This window comes from Labrus bergylta, chromosome 21 (assembly GCF_963930695.1).
Source record: "Labrus bergylta chromosome 21, fLabBer1.1, whole genome shotgun sequence".
In the NCBI taxonomy this organism is placed as follows: Eukaryota; Metazoa; Chordata; class Actinopteri; order Labriformes; family Labridae; genus Labrus; species Labrus bergylta.
Genome location: NC_089215.1, coordinates 1637489 through 1649814, shown reverse-complemented (window position 1 = coordinate 1649814; position 12326 = coordinate 1637489). Strand labels below are relative to the sequence as shown.

The window sequence follows — 12326 nt, the reverse complement described above, 5'->3', positions numbered from 1 at the left end:
AATCAGAGAAATAAAGAGACTACATTTCTGTTCCAGTATGAAAATCACTTTGACTCTTTAGCTTTGACCTGAGGAGTTTGGTGTCCAGTGCTGCGTACTAAAGGCACTGATCTGCATTTATGACATTTTCACTGAGGGCAATATTCATCCTTCATTATGTACGAAATGCATTTTGTCTTTTTGGGGTTTAGCAGAAAGCTGTCATTAGATTTGAACAAATTGTAGAGCTAATTGTCATGTCACTGCTTTCCAATAGGGATGCAACAAGTTACTCAACTCACGATACAATAGGATTGGGATTCTGGGTTCATGGTAAACATTTTCATGACTTTTGTAACCAAGTTTCAAACTTCAGTTAAGACTAGTATTTGTAGTGTAATATATTGCTTATTGTTCACTGCCTACACCTTGGTTAGCTTGTTTCCTGTCTTGAAAACAAACTTGTTTTCTTTTGTAAAGACGTGTAGGGACTTTCACTAGATTGCAAAGTTACAGGAATAAATGAAAACAACTAAAAGAATGATTGACAGTAAAAAAAGGAGTTCAATGTATTAGCATCCTCTGAAGAGGCACAAGCTCTCTTTCTCTCTGTTAACTGAAAAGCAGGTGTGAAGCCACTGCTTAGAACGAGTATACAAGGACGAGAGAAAAAGACAGAGAAAATCTCCTCCTGTGACCATGTCCACATTTCTCTTCATTATCTACAGATGTTAGAGATGTGAGTACCACATACAATAGTGTCCTTTGCTGTTTAAAAGTTGCCCCAAAAGTTTTTCCAAATGTATTTTTAATTTTACTGATTTGAATCATCCCGATTTTTATCTGTCTTGTGAAGTATCATTTAATTTCTACTTGCCAAGATTGTATTTTATTCATTCTTGTTATGTCGAATGCAGGTCTCTGGACATGCATTGCAGGCTAGCTTAGGTTGCAAAAACTTAGTGTATGGCTTATTGGTTCAAGTATTATAGTTGAGTTACAAAGATTTACATTTAATCACAAAAAATCATAATAATTTAAGACAGCATCGTCTGCATAAAATTCTACTTTAAAATGCTGAGCAGGAATTCATATTATTCACTCATATCATCAATTGCACTGGGCCTAATTTAGACCCTTGTGGGACGCCATTATCTACCAATAAAAGCAGCTCAATTAAAATCATTCATCACTAAATTCTCATCTTCACTGAGGATTCAAGAAACTAGATACAAACCCAGCTCTATAGTTCAACAGGTCGGCAGTGAATCACAGGGCAAACACAAAGAGGGCAACACACTTACATTCATGCTCAAAGGAAATTTAGAGATGCAACTTAACCTAGAATACATTTATTCTGAAGGTCAAGGATACAGGGAGGAGAACAAGGAGAGAAACCACACAAACACAGCAAGAACAATAAAACTCCTTTAGCTGGCCAGCGAGTTTGTCCTTCATTCTTTAGGGTGACAAATGTACAAAGCAAAAACGCTTCTGCTCATTCCTTACTCTTAGAAAAGGTTGTCAAAATTCTTGATACAGAGGTACTTTTTTATACTTTTTGATACTACTTGTAAACGATACAATCTGTTATTTCAATGTTGGATAGTATTAAAAAGTTATTCAGTGGTTAATTAAATCCAAAGCTCCAGCAAGAGAAAGAAAGAGAGCAGCAGAGGTCTGTCTAAATTCACAAGTCAGTTTAACTGGATAATGATGAAAAACACTAGAGGCTAATTTGCACAAATACATTGCTGTTGCCAATGTATTTGTGCAATTTACACATTGTTAGTATTAAAAAAATAAGGAATTTGTAAATTTTGGGTGCCTCAGACTTCTGTTGTTGTTGCCATGGCATCAGAACAGATATGGTTAGATTTTTTACTCGTATTGTTTGAAAGTTTAAAACTCAGTTATTGTGACATGTTACCCTTTTCTTATTATCTTTATTTCAAGTTATTCAATAACAGTCGGTTTGCAGTTTTAATTGCAAAAATAAAAGGGGACTGTGCCTATGTCAGCCTGTAAGCATGTCGTCTGCAGAGATGAGAAGCATTAAAACCACAATGTTTGTATCAGACATTGTCACCAGACCATGAGAAAAAAAAAAAGGCTTAACACTGTTTAACACTGTGGTTCATATGAGATTTGATGTTTGTGAGTGTGGTTCTTTAAACTTATGTGAAATGTGTGACCTACTATTCACCTTGATAACACAATGTGAGGGGTTAATTGGAGATTGGCATCAAAGCTTCTTCGCTCTAAAATGGTAAATCTCCTGCGAGAAGCTTTTCTAACTTCTAGAACTGTTTTATTTTAAATATAAAAACTGTCAAAACACAAGTCGATGTTTCATTAAGCTGCAGAAAACAATCTTTCCCATCTCCTCCTACAAAGATTGTTTGTCTTGTTATGAGGCTTGACTTTTTATAATGACTACTTACAAACGCACGACAATGTTATGTTTTTAACTTTGCATAATGGGAGGTTTTCAGATTTGGATCTTTTCATTTCTGAGGTTTTGAGCTTCTCTTTGTCTGACTTAATTTGTGATTCTGAACTAAAACAGGCCGAAGGTGTGAATAGAGAGAGCAGGGACGTATGTGTGGGCGGAGACAGAAAGAGAATCCGTTTCAGATCAAGAAAACTCCAAGACACCAGCTGCTCAGTTACCACTGGAGGGCGAATTGAAACCTGTGCTTGTGATCCTTATTTCACAGCACAACTCAGTCACTGATGTTACAACAATCATGAACACTTGTTAGATATAAAACAAATCCAAAATGTATTTTCTACTTTAAACATGAAGGGCTGCTCTTTATCTTCACAGGTTGTGGTCTGAGCTGATATGAGGTTAAAAAGAGACACAGGGCTGCTGACAGTGCGTCTCAGTTGAGAGAAGTACTCAGAGGAATATGTTTATAAAAAGTCTCTCTTCTTCAGCCTAAAATAATTGATTAGAAACTCAAATAACAACGTTGGATATCTTTGCTTTCAGTAACGATAACAAACATTTACGATCAGAATCACAATCAGGTTTTTTGCTCACACACACAAGGAATTTGACTTCAGTGAAATGTGCTCTCTGTGTACAAAAGTATTAACAAAAAACACAAAATGAGTACAGACTAAAAGAGACAATAGTGCAGTGGTGAGGAGTACAAACATTCTGAGATAAACATGGTAATAGAATATTTAATTATGTAACCAATGAGTTAAAGAACATGAGGTAGAAAGAGTTTTTATAGTATTTACATTAAGCAGTGTGCATACACATATGAGATAAGGAGGATAATATTACATGATTACGTTATTGACCCTTAAATCTGTTTAAAAATTAAGAAATTGAATTGATCACTGATATTACTAGATTTATCACCAGTCAAACAGCATTTGATTTGAGTTTCATTGTTTGACACTAGCAGTTCTCTGTCACCAGCAGAGGGCGCTTTTTCACAAGTGTTTGATAACTGCATCAACGTAATAAATGTGTAAATTATGGTCTATCTATCTCTGCAGATTTCATAGATCTGGTAAAGATATCGGCTGATATATCGTATCTGATTTTTTTCACTCCCCAATTTTAATATAGGTATCAGCCCCAAGTATTTCTTATCGGTCTAATGGAAACCATGTTGTAACAATAAAGTGGTTTTTTAAATGGCAAACTGAGAAGGAGCGGAAACTTTCTTGCCAAATTGACCAAATGTTTTCTGTAATTATTAATAAATCATGACACTTTGATCACTACCGACGTTGGGTTCCCAGCCTTAGTAAAAAAAAAAATACTGTAACAGACTGTGGTGGTTAATGTGCAATTTCTTTTTCCATACTACTACAGTTCAGTTTTTTTCTGTTGTATTGAATTTTCAGTGCAGTGTCAGATGTTTTACGTCTGTTTGAAGGCTTCTTTCTCAGCGTGGTTCGTGTACATTTGCAGTCTGTCATGGTTTCTGTCATCTGATGTGTGGAAATGTATCAGATAAAATAAGTTTCAAAATGAAAAAAGGAACATGATCTTAGAGATTTGAAGATGCATGCTTTCATGTACAGTTATTACTCATGATTGCTTGCACGCTATAAAGAATAACCCAGTTGTCACTTTTATGACTGTAACTTCAGCTGTGTGTGAGCAGACCAAAAACAGTTGAACATTTCTGCTTGAGTTTCACAAACTCTGAATCATCAGATATGTCAGATAACCAAAGGCATCATGATGCAGAGAAATTCTGAATTCTGATCCTCAGATGAAACTTTTTTTTTTGCAAAGTAATTTGGATTGAACACTAGGTGTCAGAGTTACATACTGCTCCTTTAAATCTGAAGGACAATAAATAATCTGAATCTTTACACAGAGATTATGGCACTATTTTCTTTTGATTTTTCATTTTAATAAAAACATAATGGCACTTACTTTAGCATGCTGTTTTAAAGAAAATCTTCATACAAAGAAACTGAATTTGTTCTGATGTAATAAACAATGTTGTTTTGCAAATTACACAACAATTATTAAAGCATCTACAAAACCAATGATTGAATCGAAGGTCTTTTTTATATGTAACGGGGATGTATAAGTTGTCAATCCTGTATTTTAGTTCTTAATCTTCTATCCGTCATATATTGTGTGTGGTTTATTATTAAGTTTCACACAAAAGCTTTGATTTGCTTTTCCGAAAAGCTAAATTCCAAAAAAACATCATTCAAATTAGCATAAACCTCCTTCAACATGCAGCAGAGCCCCAAATGCCAGAACAGTTTCCTGCCTGAGCGAGCCAAGGTTCAGACTGAAGCCATTACTGAAAGCTCAGACATCCTGCACGCTGACAAACACAAAGCAGGAAGCTGTTGCTTTTTACACTTAGTAGTACGTGTGTAAGAGGAACACAGTACTACTTGGTGGGGGGGAAGGAGGGGGGGTTTCACCATATACCCTTTACAAAGACATCCGAGCTTTCTGTGATTCAGCTTTGTTAAATGTTAAGACGTTTTTGGTTATCTTTCATGCTGCACCAGCTTCCTGATTCCACCCTGTCTCTGTCCGGGCTGCTTCTAAACGACAGAGGAAATCCCTTAAGAGTGTTTTCACTAACTATCTGAGGAGGAGCAGGAAACTCCACCACGCTGCCACTTGTCCCTTTGCCCATTCCACCAGCCATGTCAGGACAGTCCCTCTTAGAAAGGAAGATAGATCCCTGTAGTATCATGTGTGTGACCATATGTTTATGTTACGAGATCCTCATGAGTAAGTGAGGGGATCCAGCACTTCCCCGTCTTTAGTCATTACAGTTCAGATTCCATAAATGAAACATGGAGTCGTAGTTCGTCTCTTTGATTAAAATGGAAGTCGTCCATTAATAAACATTCAGATGTGTGGTGATCAAAGCGACTAATCCTTCAGGTTGAGTTTAAATCTTTAAATGGATCAAATATGTAAAACATTTTTTATGTGTGTGTGTTTGGTGGTGGGTTGTTGATTCCTAAAAAAGCTGCTACCTTTTAAAAAAATATATATACTGGTTGCATTTATGGTCCTATTTTCAGTGCCTGATTACACCACGTTTGTGGCTGCAGTGAGTATTCAGGCAGCAGCATGGCGAATATGGAATTAATTGAGACTCAAGGCTTTTATCAAACTACTTAAAGATATTCACAATTATATATTCAAGGTGGCCGGCAGGGGTCAAACACTCGGCAACTGCTGAAACGCTGCACATTCAAAAGCAAATGCAAACTCCTGAAACATATGCAACGGCTGAAATACACTGCAAAAGGTCTTTGTTCAAAGTCGTATAGAGTGTGTCCCAGTTATATTAGACAACGTGTTAGTATCACTTCAAGAGTGTTTTTATTCGTCCCTCCTTTTTTCCTTCTTGTTTGGTTTTAACAAGAAAAACTCTTCTATTAAACTTATCCCAGTTTCTATCAACCAGTTTGTTTACGAGACACATTTAGCATCACAGGAACACACACACACACACACACACACACACACACACACACACACACACACACACACACACACAGTCATCAGTGCAGAGATAAAGAGGGACGGGCTTGCTCCTTCACACACTCAGCTCTCAGACCTTCAGCCTCTTAGTGGCACCTTACTGCTGATCCCCTCCTCGCTCTGCATCATGATCCTGAACATGCTCGTCCCTGCTCTCATCCTCGGTATGTGTCTCACTTTTAACTCTGTTTTAATTCGACATAAAGGTTTTATTTGAACACTGGAGGTTAATGATGTTTAACTCTCTTAAGAATTTCCTGGGTTCCTGGGTTTGCTGGGTTTGGTCCATGTTTCTGGGTTTGGACCCAGTGTCCATTGCTCACCTGTGTGTGGGGCTGATGAAGGAAACAGAGTATTATAATCGTAGCTGACAAACTGCTGCTGTGAGAGTCTTTTAAAAGTGCTCAACTTGTTCATGTGATGTTAAATAAATGTACTGAATCTGTGCCTACAGGTGTTGTGGAGTTACAATCAGTCAACGTGACAGAGCTGAGCAGCGTTCAGGGGAACCAAACATTCATTACGACTACCGCCGTTTACAGTAAGAGATTCTTGTTGTATATCTTGTGTTTTCATTTTTTAATGAACAGCATTATTCAGCAGTTTATAAACTACAATAAATCATTGGTTAAAGGATCAATCAGTGAGATGTGTCGTGAGTGAAATGATAAAGGTATCTAACTATATGATCATTAAGGAAACATGCTATGTTGAAGTGCTGGCTTCTCTGACAACAATGCAGCAGCCAGTATGTCCTCCTTCTAACTTTAGATTCTGCTCCTGAATGCTCTGGATTTGATTGGTCCAGAGAAGGTAGGTGGTTTTAATCGTCCCCCACACAGCCATTTTGGACGCCCCTCTGTTTTCCAGATACGAGAGCAGTTATCAGGTCAACAGGTGTTGCAGTGATGGAAGCGGTCAAGAGAAGTGGTTCAGATAGAAGTGATTGTACCCGACCTAAAAAGCCTCTGCATGTTTCTAATAAGCTCCACGAGCAGAAACGTGCTCAAACTAGGATCAATATTGGAGATGCTTTTGAAAAATGGAGAGAGGTTAGAACACAGAAAGGTTTACAGACCCATGCAGAGCTGGATAAACACTGAAGCTTCAGAGTCCACCACATGGTGACCTGAGTGAGCATGGACTGGGAAGCTGACATGATTCACCATTTGCCAAAAAAAATTGCTGAAACAAGATAATTGGGATATTTGATCTACTACTCTGATTGGTATTAATGCTAAGGTTGAACATGGCAGCAATGTTAGTGAGCATAAACAGACATGGACAATAAGGTCAAAATAATGAATATGAATATTTGTCTGCAGGTACTTCGAAGCCTGAAAATTTGACATCCAAGTTCAACAAAGATGAGCGGCATAGGATTGAGGATGAGCTTCTGAACAACAACACTTCTAAATTCATCACGGAGGACAATGGTGAGTATCCAGTGTTTCCCCTAGGTTTACAGCTTTGGGGGGGGGGACACACCGACACAAACACTTGAAGGAATCTTGGTGTTCATGCGTTAATGACAGCTGTCCTTTTCTATCGGAAAGGTATCCTAAATGACTGCTTCCCCTGATTTCCGACTCTATCCACTATCCTATCTCTACAAAAAGGCCCAAAAAGCCCCAAAATAAATCTAAAAAATATATATATATATATATAATGGTAGGGGAAACACTGGTATCTGAGAGGAAACTGTTGTCCTTATCAGTTCCTTTATATTTCCTGAAGTTAATTACCTGCTTAGGGCTGAAACACTGTCAACATTACTACATGATAAGGTCTCAGCAATCTACTTTCCCTTCTGTGTTTTAAACATGAAAACATGTTGAATGGATTCAAAATACATTTCACCTTCATAAAAAAGGGGGGGGGGGGGGTTATTTATCGGACACTGCTTGGCATTTAGAAAACTGCAGTTTGAAAGAATGCAGTGTGAAACCTGTGTCCCTCTGATCCCCCTCGGCTCTGACAGACCCCAACGCGCAGAGCAGGGATTAGACTTTAATTCCTGTTCCTTAAAAGTATTTTTTCCTGCCTTTGCAGAGGACTTTCAGAACCAGGGGACTGGACTTCCAGGCAAACGTTGCCATCAGAACCTGCTAGTAGAGTACAGTCACATCATCTGTGGAGACATTTTCCACAGGGCCATGATGTCGATCAGCAGAGAAAACTGGTGTGTCCTGGACAATATACTCATGTAAGACTAACAATCTACAGAATTTTATTTTCTTAATTTCCTGATTTGTTTCTTTTTCTCTCATTTCATAACTTTTTTTGATTCAACAAACTTAAATTTTCTCTCAGCATGATTGAATAGCTTTGGAAATACAATTTTGAGAACGGGCTACACAGTATTTCTCTGTCATAACTTTACAGACACACTTTGCTTCTGTATCCATGTGTCTTTTACACGCAGTAAGAAATGTCTATGCTGATCTAAATCATATCAGTTTAATATGATCATTACCAAAATTAAACTGATTTAGATGACATATTGTTAGTTAGTTGCAGTCATAATGTTGACATAAAAAATGCAAATTTATGAAAATGTGACTTACATGTTACCGTTCTTATATGTTCTGTACAAGATAACACAAGGTACTACAAAGCTTGTGAGAAAGACAGTAAAGTACTGAATACAATAAAAACACAAGTCCAAACTCCGAAAGAATCAATGCATGTATCAAACCCACGACTTACAGAGTCTATACCATGTATCTGAAATGCTGACTGGTGGTAAAAGAAGTAGTGGGATCCTTCACCCAAGCATGAGTAGCAAAACTTCAGTGCAGCAATATCCTACGTTTAAAAGTCCTACATTTAAGAAAAAATACTTAGCACGTCCAAAGTATTAATATCATAATTCAATTCATCAAAAGTACCAAAAACAAAAGCACCGTCTCATCATGCAACAAGCACCAAGCCAGATTATGATTATTATCCAAGAAGTAATGAGCTCTCTTCAAAGGGTAACTAAACCTTCTTGCTGTTACCATCAGCCGCAACATCATACAGCATGGAGAGGCAACGATTCTTGACAGAAATTAAGTTTGAAGTAGAGGACTTCTCTCTTCCAGAGTGTCTTATGGGCCACGACCACAACTTATACGAAAAAATCACAACGTTTTTGTCAAGTGTGTTCTCAAGGTTCAGATTAAAAAAAGGGGAAACTCCACATTTTCACAACTCTGTCCTTCTTTGACTGTCTAGCTCAGTGGTGTCCAAACTTTTTTGCTTGCGGGCCAAAATTGTCGTGTTAGAATCGCTCGCGGGCCACAGGTTTTGTTTTTAAAATATAGTTTTAAAAATAGTAAGGCTTTGTAGATCAGAATCAAAAGGCTCGCTAAAGAAACCCTTTAATAAAAGGAAATCAAATATTTTGATTTCTTCGTTCTACTTTATTTGTTTTTTTCTCAGAATCAAGTCTGTAACGTGGTTCATGTTTTTGGAAAAGCTTTCTGCATTTAGCTCAGGTCATTAAATGGTTAAACAACAGTTCGCTTGTTTGCAAAAACTTTACATAAGTTTTTTTCATAGTTTACAAAATAAAGTGGAAAATAGTTAAAAGCTGTAGATTTAAAAAAACAACATACACGTTACTGAACATTTTCTATTTTAGGAATATTGTTCAGCGCTTGTTAACATGAAAAATAAAAATAAGATAATGTGCCGATCTTAATCAAAATCTTCTGATTCTTCATGTGACGTCACGAGCCGCAAAAAATCCCCTCAAGGGCCACAAATGGCCCTCGGGCCGCACTTTGGACACCCCTGGTCTTGCAAATATAGTCAGTAGCACTTCCATACCAGCCTCACTCCACCCAGATGCACAGAAACATGTAAAAAACATCAAATGTAAATCATCATCAACATAGTATAAGTACTAAATCAACAGTCAGCCGCTGCGGGACATTACAACATGAGCTAATCCTGAGCAAAACCAGCCAGCAAGCCAACACAGAAACACAAAAGTTGTGTTTAACTCACGTTTTTTGTTGTTTCAGCCATTTCCTTTTTCCCTTGTAAGAGTGAAGTGGTCAAAATCCGATATTCCTCCTTTCTTTTCTGCATCTTCGCTAGCCAGCTAACAATGACGTCAGCTAGTTGTCATAGCAACAGTGTAAACGCGCTAGCTAGCTCTCCCGACTGACTAACTAACTCTAATCCTTTTATTTGACGGATAAACTGAGACTAATTGGTTTGAGGTTACTTTAGAGGATCTTCTTCTGTTTCTTATTAGAGTACATAACATAACAGTTAAATATATCAAATTAATGTAACGTGACTTTCACTTAACTGACATGATTAGCCCGACTCCCAGAGTGCAGTACCCCTTTTCTCCACAACCACAGCCTTTAAATCACAGGGGGCGCTGTTTCCCTCATTTTAAGACAAATATTAAAACGGTTACTACTAAAATATATTTTGTTTTAACATTAATCCTTATATTCAATATTTAAGACATGAAAACAAATTCATACAATCTATTTTATGCTTTGGTTATTAAAAAATAAAAAATACTGAAACCAAAGATATGGCTCTATTTGTCATGTCTACAAAAATAATAATAACATAATGATAATAAAAGGGGGAAAAGTTAAACACAATTTACGACTGAATGTTAATCCAAAGTCTGACTAATTAAGTATATAAATGAGTATTACTGAATCATGTTTCATTTGCCTGTAGTGCAAGGTTTGTCATTTTAACTGAAAGACGACATCATGGCTCTTTGACTGAAGTAGGTTAATCAGGGAATGAATCGTCTCCCGACATGGTTTTGGAGGTGTATGAAGATTTTGCTTTGTGTCTGATGTGGTTTCAGAAAAAAATATAACTGAATACTTAAACAATAAACAAATGCACTCAATAGATGAAATCATCTTGACATTATTTAAAGAAATGATCCGCTCAAGGATTTTGTTTTTAGGCTTTTTATTTTTAATTCCTCACTCTGGGACCGTCAGGCTTTAGACATAACCACAGAGAAGCCAGAAAGTACAAACAAACACATTCTTAGTCCATTTCCGTCACCATTGTGAGCGTATTGGGAAATATCCATCACCAAGTCGGGCAGCTGCATGCTGATTGTGATCCTCTAAAGCGTCGGAGTAAATCAGGTTCAAATAGAAAGTATCACAACACTGTGTTGTAGTTACACATGCCACTTTTTTCAAGTGTTTCATGATCTGATCATGTGATCACTTCATTTATAAAGGTCATTATCTCTATTAAGGAAGTAGTACTTTAATTTTTTTTGGGGGGGGGGTTAAAAAAAGGAAAGTGGATAGATTCAGAAAGCTGGGAGAGAGGGATTGGGGAACGACATGCAGGAAAGGATCTAGAGGTCAGATTTGCACGCTTGTACTTTAATTTTTACATTGTTTTTATTTGCTTATATTTTTGTATGCATCCCTGGAGTTTCACTTTCTTTATGTCGAGTGAAAATGTGGTGTAAACATCAGCCAAACCCTCAAACTCTGATCATTTCTGAAACACACCTAAGCACGGTTTTAAGGGGATGGAACAAATGACTTATTCTGCAATTACTTTCCCTCGATAAATAAATATATGAATCATGTGGTCTTGTCCGAATCTCAAACTAACAGGATAACAGGGAAACGCAGCAAATGCATTAAAATGATTGATTGTGTTAGAAACAACCAATAATGATCGAAACTATTATCAAACAATAGAATAATTCCCCCGCTGTGTTCATCATGCACATGTCTCTCTCTCTCTCCTTCTGTTGCAGGCCGTACAACACCATGACTATATGCCTGGAGAAGCTCTCTGACAGGGTAGGCTGTTATTACCCGAACCCAAACATCCAGGACTTCTTCATCCAGATCCACTCGTCCTACTTCCAGAACTGTTCCAACGAGGAGCTCCTGATGGTGGACGCTCCTCAGGGGCTGGTGATCGCCCTCACGCTCATCCCTGTGAGCGTCATCCCCATACTGGTTTATCTGGTGATCTGGAAAAGCAAAGTCCAGGAGTAAACCTCCAATATATATTTTTCGATGACGATATGCTCCACAAGAAAAATGCTGCAGAGTTTTTTTAAAGAAACATTTGATGAGGCCGTCCGGTTTGATGAAACCGACCGACTCTAATGTTTAGGAGCTGTTTATTGCTTTTTATGTGTATTCTGTATTGAAAGAATAGTTCAACATTTGTGTAAATATGTTTATCCGCTCCTTGCTGAATATTTTGACACTTATATCAGCTCTTTAAACCTTACCTCAGATAAAGAAATAAATTACAATCTCAACAAATAACGTCTTTGTCCAAAAGAGAGTTTTAGGAAGTTTGAGGAATAATCTCTCTC

The 12326-nt window shown here is 37.4% G+C and overlaps 1 protein-coding gene across 1 annotated transcript in view; it reads left to right on the top strand.

Annotated features, from left to right (window-relative positions):
• The first annotated feature begins 6032 nt into the window (after nt 1-6032).
• The window catches only part of LOC109996428 (receptor activity-modifying protein 1), a 6414-nt gene continuing 120 nt past the window's right edge, over nt 6033-12326 (top strand). The window contains exons 1-5 of the mRNA XM_020650551.3: nt 6033-6150; nt 6441-6527; nt 7312-7422; nt 8039-8192; nt 11751-12326. The exon at nt 11751-12326 is cut by the window's right edge and continues 120 nt beyond it. Of these exons, the coding sequence (XP_020506207.1) occupies nt 6114-6150; nt 6441-6527; nt 7312-7422; nt 8039-8192; nt 11751-11997 (636 nt within the window). The 5' untranslated portion in view covers nt 6033-6113 and the 3' untranslated portion in view covers nt 11998-12326. The remainder of the gene's footprint in view (nt 6151-6440; nt 6528-7311; nt 7423-8038; nt 8193-11750) is intronic.